Here is a 24,059-nt window from a genome sequence, read left to right on the forward strand (position 1 = left end):
GGCTCCCTGACTCTCCTCGGCCTGATTGGAGTGAACCCTTTTATAGTATCAGAGGGGCGTTAATTAGAGTCAGGTGTTCACATTAGCTTAACGGCCTCACCTGACTCTTTGCAGGCTAACTGGAGTCATGTGTCCACCCTAGCCTGGAGCAGCCCCTGCTCTGGTCAGTCAGGGAACAGAAAACTGCTTATCCAGTGGCCAGTAAATTTGCCTTCTACTACTTTGCTGTACCCAACTGGCCTGGGTCTATCACAGTGGATAGAAAGCTGACTAGATTGTCGGGGTCAATGGGTAGTGATCAATGGCTCCATGTCTAGTTGGCAGCCAGTATCAAGTGGAGTGCCCCAGGAGTCGATCCTGGGACGGGTTTTGTTCAACATCTTTATTAATGATCTGGATGATGGGATTAATTGCACCCTCAGCAAGTTCGCAGATGATACTAAGCTGGGGGGAGAGGTAGATACACTGGAGGGTAGGGATAGGGTCCAGAGTGACCTAGACAAATTGGAGGATTGGGCCAAAATAAATCTGATGAGGTCCAACAAGGAAAGTGCAGAGTCATGCACTTAGGAAGAAAGAATCCCATGCACCGCCACAGGCTGGGGACCGACTGGCTAAGCAGCAGTTCTGCAGAAAAGGACCTGGGGATTACAATGAACATTGCCAGCAGATCAAGGGACGTGATTATTCCCCTCTATTCGACACTGGTGAGGCCACACCTGGAGTACAGCATCCAGTTTTGGTCCCCCCATGACAAAAGGGATGTGGACAAATTGGAGAGAGTCCAGCGGAGGGCAACGAAAATGATTAGGGGACTGGGGCACATGACTTACGAGGAGAGGCTGAGGGAACTGGGGTTATTTAGTCTGCAGAAGAGAAGAGTGAGGGGGGATTTGATAGCAGCCTTCAACTACCTGAAGGGGGGTTCCAAAGAGGAAGGAGCTCGGCTGTTCTCAGTGGTGGCAGATGACAGAACAAGAAGCAATGGTTTCAAGTAGCAGTGGGGGAGCTCTAGGTTGGATATTAGGAAACACTATTTCACTAGGAGGGTGGTGAAGCACTGGAATGGGTTACCTGCGGAGGTGGTGGAATCTCCATCCTTAGAGGTTTTTAAGGCCTGGCTTGACAAGGGCTTGGTTGGGATGATTTAGTTGGTGTTGGTCCTGCTTTGAGCAGGGTATTGGACTAGATGACCTCTGAGGTCTCTTCCAACCCTAATATTCTATGATTCTATGATATTTCAGAGAGGCTGTGGTAGCATTTTAACATGTATTTCTTGTTTCCGCTCCCTGAGATTCTTCCCAGACTTGGGAGCACCTCAGAGGTGGTAAGGAGTGTGTGCAGGAGGTCTAGCTTGGGACTTTGGGGTTTGTAGATGTGCCTTGAAGGCTGTGATGTTTTGGGGATTATGGTCCCAGTTTGGCTTTGCAGTTTAAGCTGTGCCTTGGAGATGCTTATATGGTGTCGGAAGGGTCAATGGACGGAATCTGGGGGCAAACTGGATCATAATCCCCTCTGTGTTGATAACGTTACACTGAGGTGGGTGACTAGGAGGCAGAGAATGGCCTTAATCAGAAAGGCAAAGGGCAGCCCAGAGAGACAAGGTGTGAAGTTACTCACCAAGATGGTCCCTCTCTTCCCGCCAGAAGCGCTTCATGGGAATTGTAAGCTATCTCGGGGAGCAAACGACTGCCCAGCTATCCCACATAACATTTCGATCAAAATCAAACAATTTCTCAGTCTAAGATTCTGCTTTATCTCCCCTGCAGACATGCTGAAATTGCAGGGAAAAATAGATGGGGTTCTGCACTGATTGTTCAAAGCCTTAACTGAGTCTTTTTCTGTGTAAACCTATCAGAAGCCATTAAGAGTTGTACAGCTATGCTATCCCTAGGGTAAACATATTTTCCTGTACAAATGCCTGTTATGAGGCATATATACCTCAGCAACAAGCTGTAGTCTTAGTACCTTTGCAGCATGCAATACCCATATCTACCTCATGGAAATGGAGAATACTAACCAAATTTTTTTCTCTTCTAACTACTATCTCAATAAACTGTTGAATTTCACACAACTGAATATTTTCATTATTTGAAATGCTGCGGGAGGCAGGTTGGGGTAGAGGCTCTTATGTCTCATGAGGTTGTGGCTGTGCCCTGTTTCTGGCTGTTGTTTTCGGGCAGGAGGGTGGGTGTTCACCGAGCAGGAAAGATGAGTGGTAGGAAAAGGAAAATAGGTAGATGGGGTATGTGCCTTCCATGGCTTAGGCTTGTAAACAGTCGATAATCAGGACTTTAGCATGAGACAGAAGCTGATTGCCCAGCAGGTCCAGCTGCCATTTCTAAAATGTGAACGGCAGATGGTGAACCAATGAAGGGGAACAGTGTGGGCTGAGGGAGGGAGGTGGGGGCTGAAGACTGGGAAAGGCTCACATCTGCCAACAACTTAAATAACTCCTCTCCCTCCCAGGCATTTATCCCTCTGATGTATTTTGAATGCAGTCATATCTCCCCGCAGTCTTCTTTTGGTTAGGTTAAACAAGCCAAGCTCTTTGAGTCTCCTCTCATAAGGTAGGTTTTCCATTCCTCAGATCATCCTAATAGCCATGCTCTGCACCTGTTCCAGTTTGAATTCATCTTTCTTAAACATGGGAGATCAGAGTTGCTCACAGTATTCCAGATGAGGTCTCACCAGTGCCTAGTATAATGGTGCTAATACTTCCCAGTCTCTACTGGAAATACCTCACCTGATGCATCCTAGGACTGCAGTAGCTTTTTTCATAGCCACATCACATTGGCAGCTCCTAGTCATCCTGTGATCAACCAATGAACCCAGGTCTTTCTCCTCCTCTGTTGCTTCCAACTGATAAGGCCCCAGCTTATAGCAAAAATTCTTGTTGTTAAGTCCCTAAATGCATGACTTTGCACTATTAAATTACATCCCATTTCTATTATTCCAGTTTACAAGATCATCCAGATCTTCTTGGATGATATTCCGGCCCTCCTCCATATTGGAAATACCTCCCAACTTTGTGTCATCCACAAATTTTATTAGCGCACTCTTACTTTTTGTGCCAAGGTCAGTAATGAAAATGTTCAATCAGATTGGTCCCCAAACCAGTCCCTGAGGAACTCCACTAATAACCTCTATCCAGTCTGACAGTTCACCTGTCAGTATGACCCGGTGTAGTCGCCCCTTTTTCCCAGATGTTCTAAAGGCTGCTGGAGTATATTACCATAATGCTGATCTACTGGAATCTAGCTGTAAATGGCACTGTGCCAGGCTTTAAACAGGAGAAGGGTCATCTGGTCAACCTGACCCCAGAGTAGTGGAGGTCACACAGGTAAACAGACAGTTCTTCTTCAAGTGATGTCCCTCTGGGTGCTCCACTTCAGGCAGTTGTGTGCCCCTGCACTCTAATTGAAGAATTTCAACAGCAGTGTCCGGTTGAGCCCCACGTGCGCTCTCCCCATCTCACGCCATCAGTGGTGGTTAATTAGCGCTATGCAGCCAACCCCACCCTCCGTTCCTTCTCTACCACAGAGAACCTTGTGAGAACTCCGAAGTAGAGGGGAGGAGGCTGGGTAGTGGAGCACCCACAGGGACACACATCTCAAAGAACCTCAGTTACTGCACAAGGTGAGTAACTTTCCCTTCTTCAAGTGATGTCCCTGTTTGTGGGATAGTAGTTGGAGGACTGCAAAAATAGTGCATGGCAGCACTTCATGTACGCAAACAACAGCCGACACTAACTCAATTTGCATCAGATTTAGTACACTTTGAAAGAGAACTCCAGAGCCCATGATAAATGCGGAGTTAGTGCACTCTAAGGAATTGATCATGTATATGGAAATATTTTCAGACCAGACTAAGCTCCCTGTAAAGACAAACCCTGAGTCTAAAGATCATTCAAATTTGAGCTAAGTTGGGATTTCCGTTCACTAGCTTTATATTTGTAAGTTAATGTATGCATGTGCATATGCAGACACGCTCAGAAAATCAGTTGATCATGTATTTGTTTCTTTTGTTCTTGTTGAAGTATGTTTTGCCAGTACATGAGTCTCCAGTGAATCACAGTCTCCTACTTGTCCAAAGCTATATATCTATTAATATTCCCTGCAGGGAATGAGAAACTAAACTTAAAAGGATCTTCATATATTTTATTGACGAGGTATATGAAAGAGGCAAGGAAAATCCCTCAGGTCACTGCTGTAACCTAATTTCCAGCAGCAGTCACTCAGACAAAACAATACAACCTCCCGAGTAGTTCTCTTCTACTTTCCAGGAGAAAATAAGTGTGTTGCTGTTGTACCTCTGAACTACCTACATTGAAATTACATCAATATTTATTTATCTAAATAATTGACTCTTGTAGTTTTCACAAACACTATATAATAGGTTATTTGACTTCAGTACGGATGCTTTTTGCTGAGCAAAGGCTTTGCGAGAGTAGACTTGTCCCTGAGCCTGTGCGTTACAGACAAACTCAGGTAGACAGTCCTTAGAGCAAGAGTGGCCAAACTGTAGTCAGTGGAGTTTTCTCACTTAACTGGGTTTCAACTTACTTTGTTGACAAGATCACTCAGATCCAGTATGAGCGGTAGTAGAATCGGTTCCCAGTGGAAAAATACTTCAACTTATCTTCAAAAAGTCATGGAAGATGGGAGAGAATCCAGAGGACTGGAAAAGGGCAAATCTAGTGCCCATCTATAAAAAGGGGAATAAGGACAACCCGGGGAATTGCAGACCAGTCAACTTAACTTCAATACGCAGAAAGATAATGGAGCAAATAATTAAGCAACCAATTTGCAAACACCTAGAAGATAATAAGGTGATAAGTAACAGTGAGCATGGATTTGTCAAGAAAAAATTGTGTCAAACCAACCTAATAGCTTTCTTTGATAGAAGAACAAACCTTGTGGATAGGGGGAAGCAGTAGATGTGGTATATCTTGATTTTAGTAAGGTTTTTGATACTGTCTTGTATGACCTTCTCATAAACAAACTAGGGAAATACAGCTTAGATGGAGCTACTATAAGGTGGGTGCATAACTTATTGGAAAACCATTCCCAGAGAGTAGTTATCAGTGGTTCACAGTCAAGTTGGAAGGGCATATCGAGCGGGGTCCCGCAGGGATCAGTTCTGGGTCCAGTTCTGTTCAATATCTTCATCAGTGATTTAGAAAATGGTATAGAGAGTAAACTTGTAAAGTTTGCAGACAATACCAAGCTGGGAGGGGTTGCAAGGGTTGGAGGATAAGTTTAAAATTCAAAATGATCTGGACAAACTGGAGAAATGATCTGAAGTAAATAGGGTCAAATTCAATAAGAACAAATGCAAAGTACTCCACTTAGGAAGGAACAATCAGATGCATAATGGATCACAAGCTAAATATGAGTCAAACAGTGTAACACTGTTGCAAAAAAAAAAAAAAAAAAAGAAGCAAACATCATTCTGGAACATATTAGCAAGACACGAGTATTAGTGTTGTACGCAAGACACAAGAAATAATTCTTCCGCTCTACCCCATGTTGATTAGGCCTCAACTGGAGTATTGTGTGCAGTTCTGGGCACCACATTTTGGGAAAGATGTGGAGAAATTGGAGAAGGTCCAGAGAAGAGCAACAAACATTATTAAAGTTCTAGAAAACATCTCTGGAGATATTTAAGAGTAGGTTAGATAAATGTCTATCAGGGATGGTCTAGACAGTATTTGGTCCTGCCATGGGGGCAGGGGACTGGACTCGATGACCTCTCGAGGTCCCTTCCAGTCCTAGAATCTATGAATCTATGAAAAACATGATCTAATGAACCAAAGTATGGTCAAGCAATGGTCTTATATAATTTATCAGCAATGAAGGAGGACAAGAATTTAAAAATGGTAATAACAATAACATTTTGTCCATGCTGTACTTACCCTCTTACAGTGGGGTTAGTCTCTTGAAAAAGGGCCAAACAATCTCTTGACCTAGATAATCTGTCCAACTTTTGCCCCAGCCTGAACCTCTCACATTTGGTGAAGTCTACTGAGATGGTTGTAGGAAGCTGTAGACATATCTAGCATCTTCTTGTCACTGTGCACAACCTGTTTTGTTTTAGACCTTGGTATAGTATGTCAGCAGGTACTGTTGGTATTGATTGGTTTTTCTAATGTTGGATGAAGATTGGGAGTCTATGCTTATTATTTTACATCTGCCTTTGATGTAGTAGTGTTGACATGCCTAAAGACCCTGGCAGGAGTTAGCGGCCACTTTTGAGTGACTCCAGGCCTTTCTTTCAGAAAGAGAGTAGTATTAGGCAGTTTGTCATCTCTTCCAAAGACACTCTTATGTGACTTTCTGCAGAATTCTATTTGTTGACTCCTTGTCAACATATATATAAAATTGATGGGAGCTAGTGAGGAGGTGTGGGTTGCTGTGTTTTCACTATTCTTATGTCACCCAGCTTTAAATCTAGTCAGAATGACATACCCTGTCTCCAGTAGAGATTGGGGCATGGCCAGCTGCTGAAAGTCAATCCAGATAACATTGAGTGAGTGTTTATAGGCTGGAAGAAAAAGCCAAAGGAAATTATATCTGATCTTATTATATGATTTGGAAATTGCTGCTAGCACCGAATGCAGCAACCTGTTTTATTAAGTGATGTTTCATTTACTGATTTAGTTACCATCATCTGCACTAGCTGCAAGGTGATTTCTTGGCAAATTTCAAGGTGTGTTTTCTGATCTATAAAGCCTTAAACAATTTTGGGTCCTATTTGTCTGAGAGAATACCTCTTTCTTTGTTTGACACTTTGGCAGTTACAATAATATGGGTTCAAGGTTTGTGCTAAGAGCCCATGCTGTAACCAGGTGGTGGCTGGAGACATGATGCTCCAAATGAGGAGACTGGGGCTCTGAAACTCATTTTCTTCCTTTGCTTATCAGTGTCTGGATTTCGAACGTTAGGACACATTAGACAAATTAGAGGATTGGGCCAAAAGAAATCTGATGAGGTTCAACAAAGACAAATGCAGAGTCATGCACTTAGGACGGAAGAATCCCATGCACTGCTACAGACTAGGGACTGAGTGGCTAGGTAGCAGTTCTACAGAAAAGGACCTAGAGGTTACAGTGGACGAGAAGCTGGATATGAGTCAACAGTGTGTCTTTGTTGCCAAGAAGGCTAACGGCATTTTGGGTTGTATCAATAGCAGCATTGCCAGCACATCGAGGGATGTGATCATTCCCCTCTATTCGGCATTGGTGAGGCCTCATCTGGAGTACTGTGTCCAGTTTTGGGCCCCACACTATGAGAAGGATGTGGAAAAATTGGAAAGAGTCCAGCGGAGGGCAACAAAAATGATTAGGGGGCTGCTGCACATGACTTATGAGGAGAAGCTGAGGAAACTGGGATTATTTAGTCTGCAGAAGAGAAGAATGAGGGGGGATTTGATAGCTGCTTTCAACTACCTGAAAGGGTGTTCCAAAGAGGATGGATCTGGACTGTTCTCAGTGGTACCAGATGACAGAACAAGGAGCAATGGTCTCAAGTTGCAGTGGGGGAGGTTTAGGTTGGATATTAGGAAAAACTTTTTCACCAGGAGGGTGGTGAAGCACTGGAATGGGTTACCTAGGGGAGGTGGTGGAATCTCCTTCCTTAGAGGTTTTTAAGGACAGGCTTGACGAAGCCCTGGCTGGGATGATTTACTTAGAGATTGGTCCTGCTTTGAGTAGGGAGTTGGACTAGATGACCTTCTGAGGTCCCTTCCAACCCTGATATTCTATGGTTCTATGATTCTATGAACCTCCCTCCACCAATGAGATGCACCCAACACACACACTGAGAAAGCAGTAGGAGGCCCCCTCCCACACCTCCACGAGCTAAACTGAGTAGCTCAGCTGTCTCATTCTCTCCCGCTTCCTCTTTGCAATGGAGCGGAGACTGCAGCTGCTCTTCCACTGCCTGATCTAGCATTAGATCCAGACACACATAAGCTTTACTTAAAGAAAGAAGTTATAGGTCTGAGTGCGGGATATTATTGCAGGAAAGTGTGGGCAAAGAGTTGGATTTTTCCATTTAGCTCTGAATGTAGTGAGATTTCTGCAAGTTATATATTTTTAGGAGTGGTAACAAGTTGTGTGATGTCATTGGTTTCTGATGGCTGCATCCTTTCTTCTGTGCTGCTACTGTTAAAAGGAAGGAGGGGAGAGAAAGACATTCCAGAGTTTGCGCAGAGCCTTTTAACTCTTTCAAGCTACAGTACTGTTTATTCTGGGGTTGGGAGAGAGATCTTCTGTTGTGTTTTGTCCTGTTGCTGCTATCAGGAACAAGGAAGTAGCCTCCACCGAAGAATCATAGAATTGTAGGACTGGAAGGGACCTCAAGAGGTCTTCTGGTCCAGTCCCCTGCACTCAAGGCAGGACTAAGTATTATCTAGATCATCCCTGACAGGTTTTTGTCTAACCTGATCTTAAAAATCGCCAATGAAGGAGATTCCACAACCTCCCGAGGCAATTTATTCCAGTGCTTATTACAAACAAGGCATTCTTGTTTGTAATAAGAATCCAGAAATTTAATATATTTTTAATGTCTTAGCTGAATTTATTTATAAATTGAAGATTGAAAAAAAAAAAACCTCATCATACAGCACCACTCAATGCACACTTCTTATATGAGCTGCTGTATCAGTTTCACCCTCCACATCCCCAGCAACCGCTAGGGCAAAGGCCAGTGTCCAAAGTGGAAATGAACTTTTCAGGCTGTAGGATTTCTCTAACCATATTTTGCATCAGGCAAGGACCATTACTTCAGTCTATACAATGCTGTAGACAGAATTAGGTTAGATAGTCTTTTCTATTAAGCAAGAGTTTTTGCAACAGAGGTTTATCCACACTGGGTTGCTTATGTTGGTTAATCTTCACTTTGGAATTTTCTGACATCTGAGTACTCCACTTTGCAGCTTTAACATTTTTTCTTTTTTTAATTTAATTTCCTACATTTAAAAAAAGAAAAACTTCTGTAATGTGGATATTAATGTTAGACAGCAGTAGAACCCTCTGTGTTACACAAGGTGTGTACTGAGTGAAATAAGGGCTACTCCTAATACGGTATAGAATAGGGGTATTTAAAATGCAAATGCTTAAACCACCTTGACTAAAAGATGTTGCTATACATGCCAGCTATTAGACAACAAAACAGAGTATTCATATTTTATCTCAGATAAGGCAGACCCTTATATTGCAGAAATCATTCTCTGATTTCTACAACCAAGGAGCCTTCCAGGACAGTTGTGAGTGATTCTGTCTTTTCTATCAGACTAAATTTCCTTTAGTAGATTTATTAAGGTAACTCTGGCCATAGATTCATAGATTTTAGGACTGGAAGGGACCTCGAGAGGTCATAGAGTCCAGTCCCCTGCCCTCATGGCAGGACCAAATACCGTCTAGACCATCCCTGATAGACATTTATCTAACCTACTCTTAAATATCTCCAGAGATGGAGATTCCACAACCTCCCTAGGCAATTTATTCCAGTGTTTAACCACCCTGACAGTTAGGAACTTTTTCCTAATGTCCAACCTAAACCTCCCTTGCTGCAGTTTAAGCCCATTGCTTCTTGTTCTATCCTTAGAGGCTAAGGTGAATAAGTTTTCTCCCTCCTCGTTATGACACCCTTTTAGATACCTGAAAACTGCTATCATGTCCCCTCTCAGTCTTCTCTTTTCCAAACTAAACAAACCCAATTCTTTCAGCCTTCCATAGCTGTGTTCTTGCTGTCCTGGACAACCTGGATCATCCTTCCTTCAGGAATTCTACTCCCAGGGATCAACAATACTCAACTAGGATCATGACATTTCAAATTTTGTTAATTTTTATTTTATACCCCACGAACACCAAGTGATTTTTTCAGCAACCATGGCAGAGTGTAGCCAACACAATACCTTTTACATAGATGCTATAGAAATTAAATACATGATGGGATTTTACTCTTTCTAGTGTAGAAAATTGGGTGGGGTTCTCCACTGAGCCCCAAAGTACTTGCGCACACATTGTCATTGAAACATCCATAAAACTGTTACTGTCTAAAAAATGAAATTATTTTTCCAACTTAAATGATAAAGAATAAAAGGAGATAGGGTCACCTTACTGCACAGCATCCAAACAACTCCCTTCTCTTTCACCTTCAAGGTCCTTGCGTGTGTATTGCTGCCTCTGTTTCTTCTCTTCCAGCTCTTTCCTGGATACTCTGCAGTCTGTCTTGTGTCCACTGCACTTCATCAGGATTTCTCTTACAAAGGTCACTAATTATCTGCTATTGGCAGGGCCAGGGTCTCATTTCTGTATTTATTTATTTGTCCTTATCCCTTCTGCTGCTTTCAATACAGATTCCTGTCCTCCCAGGGCTTTTGCAGGTCTGTGCGTGACTGACTGTCATCCAGCCTTCTTATCAACCTTTGGGAGACCATCCTACCTCAGCTCTTCAGAGCTCTGGTACTAATATTGTCCTCTTTTGCACTCTAACCCCGGGTAATCCCATTTGCTTTCCTGGCTTCAGTTACTTTTTCTACACTGATAATTCCCAAATGTGCCTCTCTCCCACTTATTCCCCACATCCGCACGTCTCTGAGTTCTCCTCCTGGATGTCCAGTCATCAACTTCAGCTGAGCCTGTCTGAAACTGAACTCTTCATCTTACACTCAAACGCATATGTGCTTCCTCCTTTCTTCCTTCCCTCCCTCCCTCCCTCCATCACTGTTTACAATTCTATCATTCTTCCTTTTATCCTAGTGTGATATTTCACTCCTCCCACATTGTTGTTGCTTGTGTTCTGATATCACCTAAATGCCTCAGTCAGAACCAGAGCCCAATTGTGCTAGGCATAAGACACAATTCCTGCCATGAAGAATTGACAATTCTAGTTTAAGACAAGATGCAGCGAGGAAATACGACGAGCAATAGGAGGAAAGAGCAGGGAAGGATGAGGGTAATAGTCATATTATTTATTTGTATTACTGTAGTGCCTAGGAGCCTAGTTATGGACCAGGTACCCAACTGTGCTAGACATGGTACAAACACAGAACAAAAGGGAAGTCCCTTCCCCAAAGACCTTACAGTCTAAGCTCTAAATCAAGAAAACAAATGGATACAGACATACAGATGGGGGAGAACGAGGAAACAATGTGACGATATTGGTCAGCATGATGGGCAGTGGTCTCAGCACACCAGCAGCCTAACTGTTGTGAATTTTTTTTTTTAGGCATCACAGAAAAGGAGAGTTGTGCGGAGGGTTTTAGAGGGTAATGAGTTAGTTTCGCAGATGTTCATAGAGAGGGGCACAAGAGGCAGCATGAGAGAAAGCATAAAGGTGCATGTTTGAAAATGTAACGAGGGGAATGGAGGCTAGGGCCAATCGGAGATGAAAGTTGATTTCTTGATAGCAAATGAGAGACGGCTGGTAGAGTGGGAATAAGCACGTGAAGGGCTTTGAAAGCATAATTCATATACATGATCGAACAAGGTTCAACACTAAATTGTTACTTTTAAAAAAAACAATTTTGCCACCTTTTAAATACTTTGATAACTAATACATATGAATGTTTATTTTTAATGTGGGGGTGTTTTTGTTATTTTAGGGGGTTATGACACTGGGGAAAGGGATATGAGGAGGGTGGAACAGGAAGGGTAAGAGGGAAGAGTGTGGAAAATGGGGAGAAAAAAGGTCAGGAAGACAAGAGCAGAAGGAATAATCAGGGATATCAAGTCAGTTAATGTCTGCTAAGCATCCATAATTTAAGACTCATATCAAAGGTTAAATGTGTGGGTTTAAAAAGTGCTTTTTTCTCCCATCTGCACTTCTCATTGAGTTCTCCTGGATGTCCAGCCACCAACTTCAGCTGAGCATGACTAAAATCGAGCTCTTCATCTTACTCTCAAACACAAATGTGCACACCCACCGATGCTGCCAGTGCTGATGTCCTTCGGCGTCTGCAGGACTCCTGTGGGGTTTAAAGCACAGACCCCTGCAGCTTGACGCTGGTAGTCAGTGGGGGCTACATGGTAAGGGTGTGTGGGAACATCCACTGAGACCTGGTGTTCTGGGTAGGGTGAGAGACAGAGGAGGGTTTAGGAGCCTGACTGACTGCCTTGCATCCTTGTTGCTACAGCTGCTCTGGGAATTCTAGGAGAACAGAGGACATTAGAGCAGACAGTTGCCTAATCCTGCTACTGCTTACTTTAATAATATCTCCCAACTGTGTCCCTGTTCCCAAAACGTTGGTTTATATTTAAGTCATCTCTCACCTCAACTACTGCAATCTTCTTTAATGGCTTTTTCAATTCTCAGATGATGTCCTTCACGTCTATGTAGTATGCTGCTGTTGAAGTATATTTCTCACTTATTGCTCCAGTAGTGCCTCCCTCCTACCCCTGAGATGCTTCATTGGCTTCCCATTTCCTTTCTCATCACATTCAAACGCCTCATCCCGATTTCGTATCCTTTTATGGTTCCTTTTTGCCTACATCTCTTCTCTAGTTTCCTGGTAGTGTCCTGCCCTCAGCTCTGTTGTATTAATTTAGATGGAATAAAGGGCCCAAAGAATCAAAGATATTAACAGGACCCTGAAACTGTCCAACATTAAGCAGTTTTAAAAAGGTTCAAGGTTTGGTGTACATAGAGCTTAACCTGCTTAGTACCATGGCAAACACCATTAAAATTGTTTTTAATCTTTTATTAAAGATACAGAAAAAAGGGAAAAACAGTTAAAGCATTTGAAATATAAAGTATCAAGTAAGGCTTTTATTTTGACAATATCCCATGTTCCCTTTTGCTGTGGATAGTTTTTAGAAGGAAAAACCTCCTTGTTTGGCAACCTTTAGGTGGTATTAAAGACGTCAATAACTGTTTTTTTGGAGAAAAGAGAAAAAGTTAGTTGAGCTGGGCTGAAGCTGCTGCTGCTAAAGTCCTATTCCATTTCCTAGACGACAAAGCAAGACAAACACCCACAAGAGGGGAGAGAAAAGAACAGCAAAGGGAGAAAATGCAGCTTCTGTCTCTGGTGTTGATTCTCACTTGCAGCCTCATTGCTGGAAAAACACAGGCACAGCGTGTGGCCTTATCAGCCACCCTGAGACCTGACAAACTTGCGGGCGCAGACTCACCCGGCAGCGCCTCCTGCTGGTTGTCCTCGGGAATTAGCATCCAGCCTCTAGAGCGCCCTCTTCAGGCCGGTGTCTCGCCGCCACTGCTGGCCCCCGTGTCCCTCCCAGGACCCCGGTGCCCCTTTAAATGGGTGCTGCCCCCTGGCAGTACCCCCACAGTTCTGGGTCTCCCCCTCCCAGGGGAGCCCCCACCCACTATCCCCACTTCGCCTCAGTCTTGGCTACTGCCCAGTCTCCATCTAGCCCCGTTCACTGGGGCAGACTGCAGTGTCAGCCACTCATCACAGGTGAAGGGGTTCGGACCTGCTGCCTCTGCCTACCCACGGGCTGCCCCGCTGCAACCCTGCACCTATTTGGCCTATAGTCAGGCCTGTAGCCTGGGGCTTTCCAGGCCAGAGCTCCCAGCTCCACTGGCCCTTCCCCAGCCCTGCTCCCAATCTAGGTGTCTTGATTAGGTCCCTGCTGCCAGGCCCTTGTCCCTCTACAAGCAGAGGGAGACTGACTGGGCCCTGGCTCCCAGCCTCTTCTAGGGGCCAGCTGGGCCTGATTGGGGCCTGGCCCCAGCTGAGCCTACTTTCCCTAATCAGCCCAGGCTCCTTGCCCCAGCCACAGCCCTCTCCTGGGCTGTCTCTAGCCCCACCGGGCAGGAGCAGGGAACCACCCGCTACACAGTGTTGGACTGTTTAGGTTATTGCTTTTAGCTGCCTTTTTGGTCACAGGCTTACAGCAGTGTTGCAAAATACAGTCTTGGCCAACTAAGACAGATTTTTATTAAACAGAAGTTAAAAAGAGAGGGATAGGAAAGAACACAGAGAAAGTGGGAAAGGGAAAAAACTACACAACCAAGAAATTAGATTTTGTGACATGACAGATAGCTCCAGCTCAGTCCTGAATGCTGGTGAAGATGTCGATGTCATTTGTCTCCCTCTCTCTGGTCTGGTCTAGCATTTTCATAGATTCATAGATTCTAGGACTGGAAGGGACCTCGAGAGGTCATCGAGTCCAGTCCCCTGCCCACATGGCAGGATCAAATATTGTCTAGACCATCCCTGATAGACATTTATCTAACCTACTCTTAAATATCTCCAGAGATGGAGATTCCACAACCTCCCTAGGCAATTTATTCCAGTGTTTAACCACCCTGACAGTTAGGAACTTTTTCCTAATGTCCAACCTAGACCTCCCTTGCTGCAGTTTAAGCCCATTGCTTCTTGTTCTATCCTTCGAGGCTAAGGTGAACAAGTTTTCTCCCTCCTCCTTGTGACACCCTTTTAGTACTCACTGAACCCCAAAGTACTTGCACACACATTATCATTGAAACATCCATAAAACTGTTACTGTCTAAAATGAAATTATTTTTCCAACTTAAATGATAAAGAATAAAAGGAGATAGGGTCACCTTACTGCACAGCATCCAAACAACTCCCCTCTCTTTCACCTACAAGGTCCTTGAGTGTGTATTGCTGCCTTATCACAACAAGTCTGCCACATCAGCTCACTTTGATGCTCATGTTGGTGGTTTTATTCTCCCACAAGTCTTTCTTCATTGCACTACTTATGGCTGGGCAGGTTTTTTTAAATAGTAAATTTGCCAAAAAAATGCATTTTTCACAATACTGAACTTATTCATGAATTCCGGTTGAACTTGGAGAATAGTTTCTGCTGAAATTTTTTTCCGCAATGTCTAAATGTTTTATTTCAATATCTTGCTGTGAATCACCATTTTCAAAACATTTTATTGCAAAAAAATTCATTTTTAATCCACATTTGAAAAGTTTCATTTGACTAAAACAAAAAAAAAAATGTGTTTTTGTTTTGGCAAGGGAAAAAAAAAACCACAATCCAGTTTCAGTTTAAATTTTTTTTTCTTTTTTGCTTTTTCAGTTCAGTCACCAGACCAAAAAATCAATTATTCATTCAGCTGTAGCTGGAATAGTCTCCCTAACCCTATGTACCAGGTAGTCTCATTCTGCTTTTTCAAACCCCTCTCCAGATTTACTTAGTTAATTTGGTGTTCCATCACTGACCTCCACCCTGCCCTTCACGCTAGGCTCTTCCAACTTTAGATTACTTTTTTAAAAAGAACCAAGAAACAGCACAGCTAAGCACCACCTCATCTTTTGCTTTTCTAAACCACATACTTCCATACCTAGTTCACCTCTGCTTTGTTTCCTGTCATTGCTTACTGTGTTATATTTACTTTGCATGTAAAGAGTACAGACTTGTCATTAGTGGCTGCACTGCTCTATGCGGTCACATACATTTGTTTAATAGATTCATAGATTCCAAGACCAGAATGGTCCGTTGAGATCTAGTCTGACCTCCTGAACATCCCTAAAATAATTCATAGAGCAGATCATTTAGAAATTATCCAATCTTGATTTAAAAATGGTCAGTGATGGAGAATCCACCACAACCTTTGGTAAATTGTTCCAATGGTTAATTACCCTCACTGAAAAATTTACTCATTTCCAGTCTGAATTTGTCTAGCTTCAGCTACCAGCCATTGGATCCTGTTAGACCTTTCTAGGCTAGACAGACAAGCCCATTATAAAATCTTTGTTTCCCATGTAGATACTTGTAGACTGTAATCAAATTGACCCTTAACCTTCTCTTTAAGCTAAATCGATTACATTATTTGAGTCCATCACTAAAAGACATGTTTTCTAATCCTTTAATCATTCTCGTGGCTCTTCAACGTCCTTCTTGAATGGTGGGCACCAGCACTATACCCTATCCCAGTCGCATCAGTGCCAAATACAGATCTCTTCTTCTACTTGAGATTCCCCTGTTTAGCACCCCAGGATCACATTAGTCTTTTTAGTCACAGCATCACATTGGGAGCTCATGTTCAGCTGATTATCTACCATGACCCCCAGATCTTTTTCAGAGTCACTTGGTGGTGATGTTGGATTGAGTTCCTTCTCTTCCATCTCACCATGCAATCTCAGTGTCCATTGGGGCTAAGACTGCACCCGGAATGCCCCTCCCGAAGGCATAGATAGCAGAGTGGACCAAACCATCCCTCAGTTCCTATTGATTATGTGGGCAGTAAGAGTGAACCCCTGCAGTGTCCACTTCTCTGCTCACTATGCAACTTTGCTAGTTGCGTGTGTGTGTGTGTGTGCATTTTAGGTGGAGTTAGTATATTTTTTCTCTTTTTCGCTCCTACGCCTTTTAAAAAAACTAAAATTTTTATTACACCTGCCTCTGCCCCGTTTTTGCAGCTTCCTTTTTATTTTCAAGAGGCCTGGTATTGAATTACTTCAGACCTCTCAGAAGTTATAAACGTGGGATATCTTATTCAGTTTCAGTCACTTAGTCTCTAAGGTGCCACAAGTACTCCTGTTCTTCTTTTTTCAGTCACATGCTACCCCCCTTCATCCTTTTTCAGGGACCCCTCTCTGGAGAGACGGTTAAAGCAATAGTAACTTCCCTTCTAAAGCTCAGAGCACTGAAAGCACTGAGAATACCTCTGGAATTCAAAAGGAAAGGTTTTACCTACATTGTTTTCTAATCCTGCAGAAGAAAAGGGGTTGGCACCCGGCCCTTTGATCTTTCAGCAGCACCAAGTGCTTGGCAGTTGTAGCAGCTCACCTGAGGAGAGAGAAGGGATTCAGGTTTGTCCATGCTTTTGATCATTGGTTCATTCAAGGAAGAAGATTTCCAGGGATGATGATGTCCCAGTTGAGGTTTACAAGTAATCCCACACACATCTATCTTTCACAGGCGCCTAGCTCTTTCTCTGGCCTATACTCTTTATTTCCACACACCTTGAATGCTACCTTGAAAATCTCATTGCCTTTAAACCTCCTCCACGCTGATTTCATGCCATTTTCCTTGATCGATATAGATCTCAAAATATATGCCAAAGAGCTCATAGAATCAAAACATTTCTCCCAACAAAAGAGGGCATGGAGTTGTTAAAGAAACTCATCCTAAGAGAGAGAGCAGCTGTGTGTGATAGACTGCCCTGATCTTACAATATTTCTAAACATGACAACCACCCAGGCCAAATTTTTCAAATTCGAATATCCAAAATTAGGAAAAGAGGGAATGTCAAAAAAGGATGAACTACTTTCTGGTCATTCCTTGGTCCTAGGTTTTCTCTTCTCCTGTATTACCACATCCCCTCGTCCCCTTGGTGGGTGTGCAGTTTACATGATTTCTTGAACTGCTTTTGATCATTGCTTTGGAGTTTTCTGTCTTGCAGGGGGTGGGCAGGCTAGTGGTACACATCAGACGGAACTTTTGTTTCTTGGTCGGTTGTCTTACTACTGTCTATTAGAATATTTACCCTGCAAGATGGGAGCAAAGGCGGATTATGCTAAAAGGAATTCCTCATAGCTAAACTCACAAACTTTGGCCCAGTGGTTATGAGTTGTGAGTACCAAACAGTTTGGTCAATATCTTGTTTCTTCAAAATAATACTTTTTAAAAGTAAGAGGGTATGACCTAAAGCACCTTCTATTCACATCTTATCTTTCCATAAAATATACCTTGTGAGGTATTATTTGAAAAGTAATGACTCGCTGGTCAATAATATCATGATGCGCATGTAGCAACATTATATGTACCGTTATGAATTCACCTGTATGATGTTACTTGTTCAAAACCAGACAGCCCTGCCTCGACAAAAGTTGTTAAATAGGCCCGTCCTAACAAAGTAATGTGGGTTTACCTCAGTTTACATATAAGTAGTAAACAAGACCATCAAGACAGAATGGGGGGAGATGGCAGGAAACAGAACAATTTTATTTCGGCAAACACAAGTGGGGGAAGAGACAGCATGAAGTTTCCTTCGCCACCAAACTCAATGATGCCTTCCACACAGTTTGAATGATTTCACTTTGGGAGGTATTCTTCAGAAGAATCTATGTCAAAGGTTCACTGAACTATAAAGGAAAGGGGCAGAGAACCCCAAGTGATCTCTCTTTCACCAAAGAAGACAAAGGAACTGGCACCTTTGGGCTTCTGGAGGAGATCCTGACTGAGGAGGGGGCAGTCACCATCTTGTTGGAAGACTGGGTGAGAAAAGCCATCTAGAACAAAGCCTTGAACCAAACCTTGCTAGATTACGTATTAGATATTTAGATGTGTGTTTGTTAATAAACTTGTTTTCCTATTAAGCTAACCAGCAGGACTGTGTTTGTACTAAAGTCAATGTTAACACCAGCTAATGTGACAAGCTGGTGGGATTTACCTTCTTAAAGGAGCAAACAAATCTTGTTAGTCCTCTGAATGTTGCAGGAGAGGGCTGGACATATCAAAGCACATGGGTCTGGGGAAGTTTGGGACTGAAGGTATATTGGGGTCACCTGCTAACATTAACCAAGTCTGGTAAAGACAAAAGTGTGTCTGTCATACAGGGCTGCCCAGAGGATTCAGGGGGCCTGGGGAAAAGCAGTTTTGGGGGCCCCTTCCATAAAAAAAAGTTGCAATACCATAGAATACTATATTATCGTGGTGGCCCCTGTGTGGCCTGGGGCAAATTGCCCCACTTGCCTCCCCCCCCCCCCCCCCCCCACGCGGGCGGCCCTGCTGTCATAACTGCTGGCAGACCGTTGGATTCAGAGTGGTTGAATAAGAGCTGTACAGCATACAAAACACAAAGTGTATGCTGGCTGTGTGTATGTCCCAGACAGGGAGTCACAAGTAGCAGAAGCATTTTGGGGCATTCAAGGTCCTATTAGCAGCAGTGACACGAACTCTCATTGGTCTGAATTGCACCCCAGAACTTGACAGAGGGACATACAAGCTACTTTTCAATTAAGAGTGCCTGAGGCATGTTGTTAAATTCTAGGTATTTTAAAGGCACATTGAAGAATGCAGTCAAAGCATGTTGCTCATTTGGGGAGGGATGATATTTTGAGCTTGACAACGCCCGCTAAGACTCAGAGCTGCTGTTCTTGTTGGAGTTGAATTTCTGCTTTTAGCCAGGAATTCCTTAACCAAGTATTGGGTTTAATTGCTGTTAGAATTAAGCCAAAGTTATGCAGGTGTGCTGCCTAGAATGTCATGACAAGATGACAGCTGCCTCTGGGGAGTGAGGAATAAAATGAAACATAGAACATGTGTGAAGTTACTTGTTGAAGGGGTGCTAGCCAACTTTTCTTATTGCTTTTTATTTTTACACTCCATTGTTTCGAATCTCCTTTTTCAAAACTTAATGAACTTTTCTTCCCTGCTGATGTTCCCTGTTTGGCAAAGGTACTTTGCTATATTGCTGAAGAAGGAGAACCTGACTAGGTGATTGGGGTCTTGTTTACCTTTGGTATAAATCTCAACATCATTAACAACTTCAGGAGCAATGTTCACAGCTGTGCATTAGCTATTGTTGTTGGCTGCAGTACTAGTAAGGAAGCATCCATGTGTTCTTTTTTTCTCTCTCATGAATATTATGAGTAGATTCACACATGCTCAGTAGCTACTTCCTAGAATTTGGCAGCTAAATTTTCCATTAAGTCTATCTGCCAAAGGTTGTAGGAGTTGAGCCGGACTTTCCCTGGAATTTCTGCTCCCGACTGCTGCAAGTCACTGTGGTACCAGGCACAAGAGCTCAGAGCAGAGAGATTTTCCTTTGCTCTCAGTGCTCCACCTGCTGGTGTCCGGACAGCATAGAGGAGGAAGCATCCTGACTCAGATGCAGAGAGAAGAAAAGTGGGGAGAGGGGTAGATTGGAGAAGGGAGTAGATTGGTACAAGGAGCTTGCTGAGGGTGGGAACTGGAGCTGTGGCAGGGAGTGACTGGGACTGGCTGGGAAAGGAGACTGGACAAGGAGGCAGGGGGTGGGGAGTGTGGGATGAAGAGCCAAAGGTGAGTGAGAGAAGACAGAGTAGGACAGGCTTGAAGGGACATGGGCAGAAGGGTTGTGTGGAAAGACCTCTGACTAAGGGACGAGAATGGGATGAGGAGACAGATGGGGAGAGATAGGACTTCTCAACTATGTTGTGAAAATAAATTCATTCATGTTTGGGAAGCACTCGGATGCTGTGGTGACAAGTGCCATAGAAAAGTCGGTGAGGAAATGAGTCATTCTTTATTCAAAGCCGGGTTTGAGTGGTGTGCTGTAAATGAGGGATAGGGCCACGCTTTAAACAATGAGGATAAAACAAAATATTGAAGAGCTGCTTATTCAATGGGCACTGGCCATCCTATGCACATGAATGAAGTGGATGGGGGTCCCATGGAAAGAATAGTATGTGATCATGTAATTAAAGACTGGATCATAATGCCTATGCACTAGGAGGCAGAATTAAATTTGCATGGACAACATTAATTCTTGTATTTCCTAACTTCTGAGTGCCTGACTTTCTGACCTCAGTATTACTTAGCTCTTTGTGTGTGATTATATATTTATATAGCATAACAAATACTCACTGTCAAGGACATAGTTTGAAATCAGACTCTTGAGGTATTAGCTCTTCGTAACTGCTTTGTATTTCTGACAACAAATAAATATTTTTGTGGAGTGGTAGTTCTGCTATAGTTATGATTAAGATCTACTTACTGGTTAAAGGACAATTTTACTAAGTGCTCTAAAGTCCAAACGGTTAATCATAGATTCATAGATTCTAGGACTGGAAGGGACCTCGAGAGGTCATCAAGTCCAGTCCCCTGCCCTCATGGCAGGACCAAATACTGTCTAGACCATCCCTGATAGACATTTATCTAACCTACTCTTAAATATCTCCAGAGATGGAGATTCCACAACCTCCTTAGGCAATTTATTCCAGTGTTTAACCACCGTGACAGTTAGGAACTTTTTCCTAATGTCCAACCTAAATGTCCCTTGCTGCAGTTTAAGCCCATTGCTTCTTGTTCTACCCTTAGAGACTAAGGTGAACAAGTTTTCTCCCTCCTCCTTATGACACCCTTTTAGATACCTGAAAACTGCTATCATGTCCCCTCTCAGTTTTCTCTTTTCCAAAGTAAACAAACCCAATTCTTTCAGACTTCCTTCATAGGTCATGTTCTCAAGACCTTTAATCATTGTTGTTGCTCTTCTCTGGACCCACTCCAATTTCTCCACATCTTTCTTGAAATGCGGTGCCCAGAACTGGACACAATACTCCAGGTGAGGCCTAACCAGCGCAGAGTAGAGTGAAAGAATGACTTCTCGTGTCTTGCTCACAACACACCTGTTAATACGATCCCAGAATCATGTTTACTTTTTTGCAACAGCATCACACTGTTGACTCATATTTAGCTTGTGGTCCACTATAACCCCTAGATCCCTTTCTGCCGTACTCCTTCCTAGACAGTTTCTTCCCATTCTGTATGTGTGAAACTGATTTTTCCTTCCTAAGTGGAGCACTTTGCATTTGTCTTTGTTAAACTTCATCCTGTTTACCTCAGACCATTTCTCCAATTTGTCCAGATCATTTTGAATTATGACCCTGTCCTCCAAAGCAGTTGCAATCCCTCCCAGTTTGGTATCATCTGCAAACTTAGTAAGCGTACTTTCTATGCCAATATCTAAGTCGTTAATGAAGATATTGAACAGAGCCGGTCCCAAAACAGACCCCTGCAGAACCCCACTTGTTATGCTTTTCCAGCAGGATTGGGAAGCATTAATAACAACTCTCTGAGTATGGTTATCCAGCCAGTTATGCACCCACCTTATAGTAGCCCTATCTAAATTGTATTTGTCTATTTTATCGATAAGAATATCATGCAAGACCGTATCAAATGCCTTACTAAAGTCTAGGTATCCACAGCTTCTCCCTTATCCACAAGACTCGTTATCCTATCAAAGAAAGCTGTCAGATTGGTTTGACATGATGTGTTCTTTACAAATCCATGCTGGCTATTCCCTGTCACCTTACCACCTTCCAAGTGTTTGCAGATGATTTCCTTAATTACTTGCTCCATTATCTTCCCTGGCACAGAAGTTAAACTAACTGGTCTGTAGTTTCCTGGGTTGTTTTTATTTCCCTTTTTATAGATGGGCACTATATTTGCCCTTTTCCAGGCTTCTGGAATCTCTCCCGTCTCCCATGATTTTCCAAAGATAATAGCTAGAGGCTCAGATACCTCCTCTATTAGCTCCTTGAGTATTCTAGGATGCATTTCATCAGGTCCTGGTGACTTGCAGACATCTAACTTTTCTAAGTGATTTTTAACTTGTTCTTTTTGTATTTTATCTGCTAAACCTACCCCCTTCCCATTAGCATTCACCTTTGAATGTGGTATGCCTCATAGGATTAGTGATCCAAATTTGGGTTTATTTAACCAACTGGTTCCTGAGAATACAGCCCCCTGGAAAAAACAGCTTTTCTATAGGTTGGCAGATTCTACCAGTGCTTTTTTGCACACTCCTGGGGGTCAAACTATGACTCTGATCAGGGCCCAAAGGGTCCATTTGCCCCAGCTAGTGCATGGCACTTTGTACCCCTTTGGGGAAACAATATTGCAGATGCTATTCAGGAAACAAGTTCTACAGATAGGATTGTGCCTAAGGCCATGTGCATCCATCTTCATTTCACAGGATTTTTCAACGTCCCTTGTTTTCTGTTTGCCCCACCATCTCTGTCTGAAAGAATGGATCCCCACTGCCTTCCAGTGCTCTGGTACCTGTCAGGAGCACATTGTGAATGGCAGTGCAGTTATTTGTGAAGTTCCTAACTCAACAGGATTCACAGGTGCCTGATATGTTGTCTGACATGGATAGGAGCAACATTAGATTACTTTTGGCATTCACAGAAAAGCTGAACATGGTGGACCATCACTTTTGGGCTCAGGAAACTAGCACTGAGTGGTGGGATCACATCGTTATGCAGATCTGGGATGATGAACAGTGGCTGCAGAACTTTTGGATGAGGAAAGCCACCTTCCTAGAACTGTGTGCAGAGCTCACCCAAGCCCTGCAGTGCAAGGACAGCCAAATGAGAGCTGCCCTCTCGGTGGAGAAGCGCATGGCAATCGTAGTGTGGAAGCTGGTGACTCCAAACTGCTACCGGTTGGTCGTGAATCAGTTTGGAGTCAGGAAGTCATCCGTTGGAGCTGCGTTAACGCAAGTGTGCAGGGCCATTAATCACATTCTGCTGCGAAGGACTGTGACTCTTGGCAATGTGCGTGAAATAGTGGATGGCTTTGCAGAAATGGGTTTCCCTAACTGCAGAGGGGCGATAGATGGCATGCATATTCCAATTTTGACACCAGAGCACCTTGCGATGGAGTACATAAATAGGAAGGGGAATTCTCCATGGTGTTGCAGGCACTTGTGGATCACCACGGGCGTTTCACTGACATCAGCGTGGGGTGGGGTGGAAAGGTGCATGACGCACACATCTTCAGGAACACCGGCCTGTACAGAAAACTGCAAGCTGGGGCTTTCTTTCCAGACCAGAAGACTAAAGTGGGGATGTTGAAATGCCCACAGTGATCGTGGGAGACCCAGCATACCCCTTAATGCCATGTCTCATGAAGACTTACATGGGAAACCTGAATAGCAGTAAGGAGCGGTTCAACAATAGGCTGAATAGGTGCAGAATGACCATGGAATGTGCGTTTGGCAAATTAAAAGTGTGCTGGTGATGCCTTTATGGCAAGTTAGACCTCAATGAGGATTATATTCCCATGATCATAACCGCATATTGTACGTTGCACAATATTTGTGAAGATAAGGTAAAAAGTTTGCTCATGGGTGGATTGCTGAGGCAGAACATCTGGCGGCTGCTTTTGAGCATCCAGATACTAAGGCTATTAGAGGGGCAGAACTGGGGGGCAATTCAAATCAGGGAGGCTTTGAGACAACACTTTGAAGATGAGAACCAATAATGTAAGTCGCTATGCTTGGGACTGCAGTGCTTAATGAAGTCGAGTTTTGCAAGAAAGCACTTGTGATTTTTATGGCCTAGGATTCACTGTAAGCATATGATTAAACTGCTTGTTTATTTGTTGCTATCATAATTTGCAT

General features: G+C 43.3%; 1 protein-coding gene across 35 annotated transcripts in view; it reads left to right on the forward strand.

The window, feature by feature from the left end:
- The window catches only part of DTNB (dystrobrevin beta), a 384,446-nt gene that overhangs the window by 211,891 nt on the left and 148,496 nt on the right, over window positions 1-24,059 (forward strand). The window contains exon 10 of one of the 35 annotated variants that reach the window (XM_065590085.1): window positions 12,324-12,342. The exons of the other annotated variants lie outside the window; for them this stretch is intronic. Within the exon in view, the coding sequence (XP_065446157.1) occupies window positions 12,324-12,327 (4 nt within the window). The 3' untranslated portion in view covers window positions 12,328-12,342. Of the gene's footprint in view, window positions 1-12,323; window positions 12,343-24,059 lie in introns of those variants that run through there. 35 annotated transcript variants of the gene reach the window in all.

This window comes from Chrysemys picta, chromosome 3, assembly GCF_011386835.1.
Source record: "Chrysemys picta bellii isolate R12L10 chromosome 3, ASM1138683v2, whole genome shotgun sequence".
NCBI lineage: Eukaryota > Metazoa > Chordata > Testudines > Emydidae > Chrysemys > Chrysemys picta.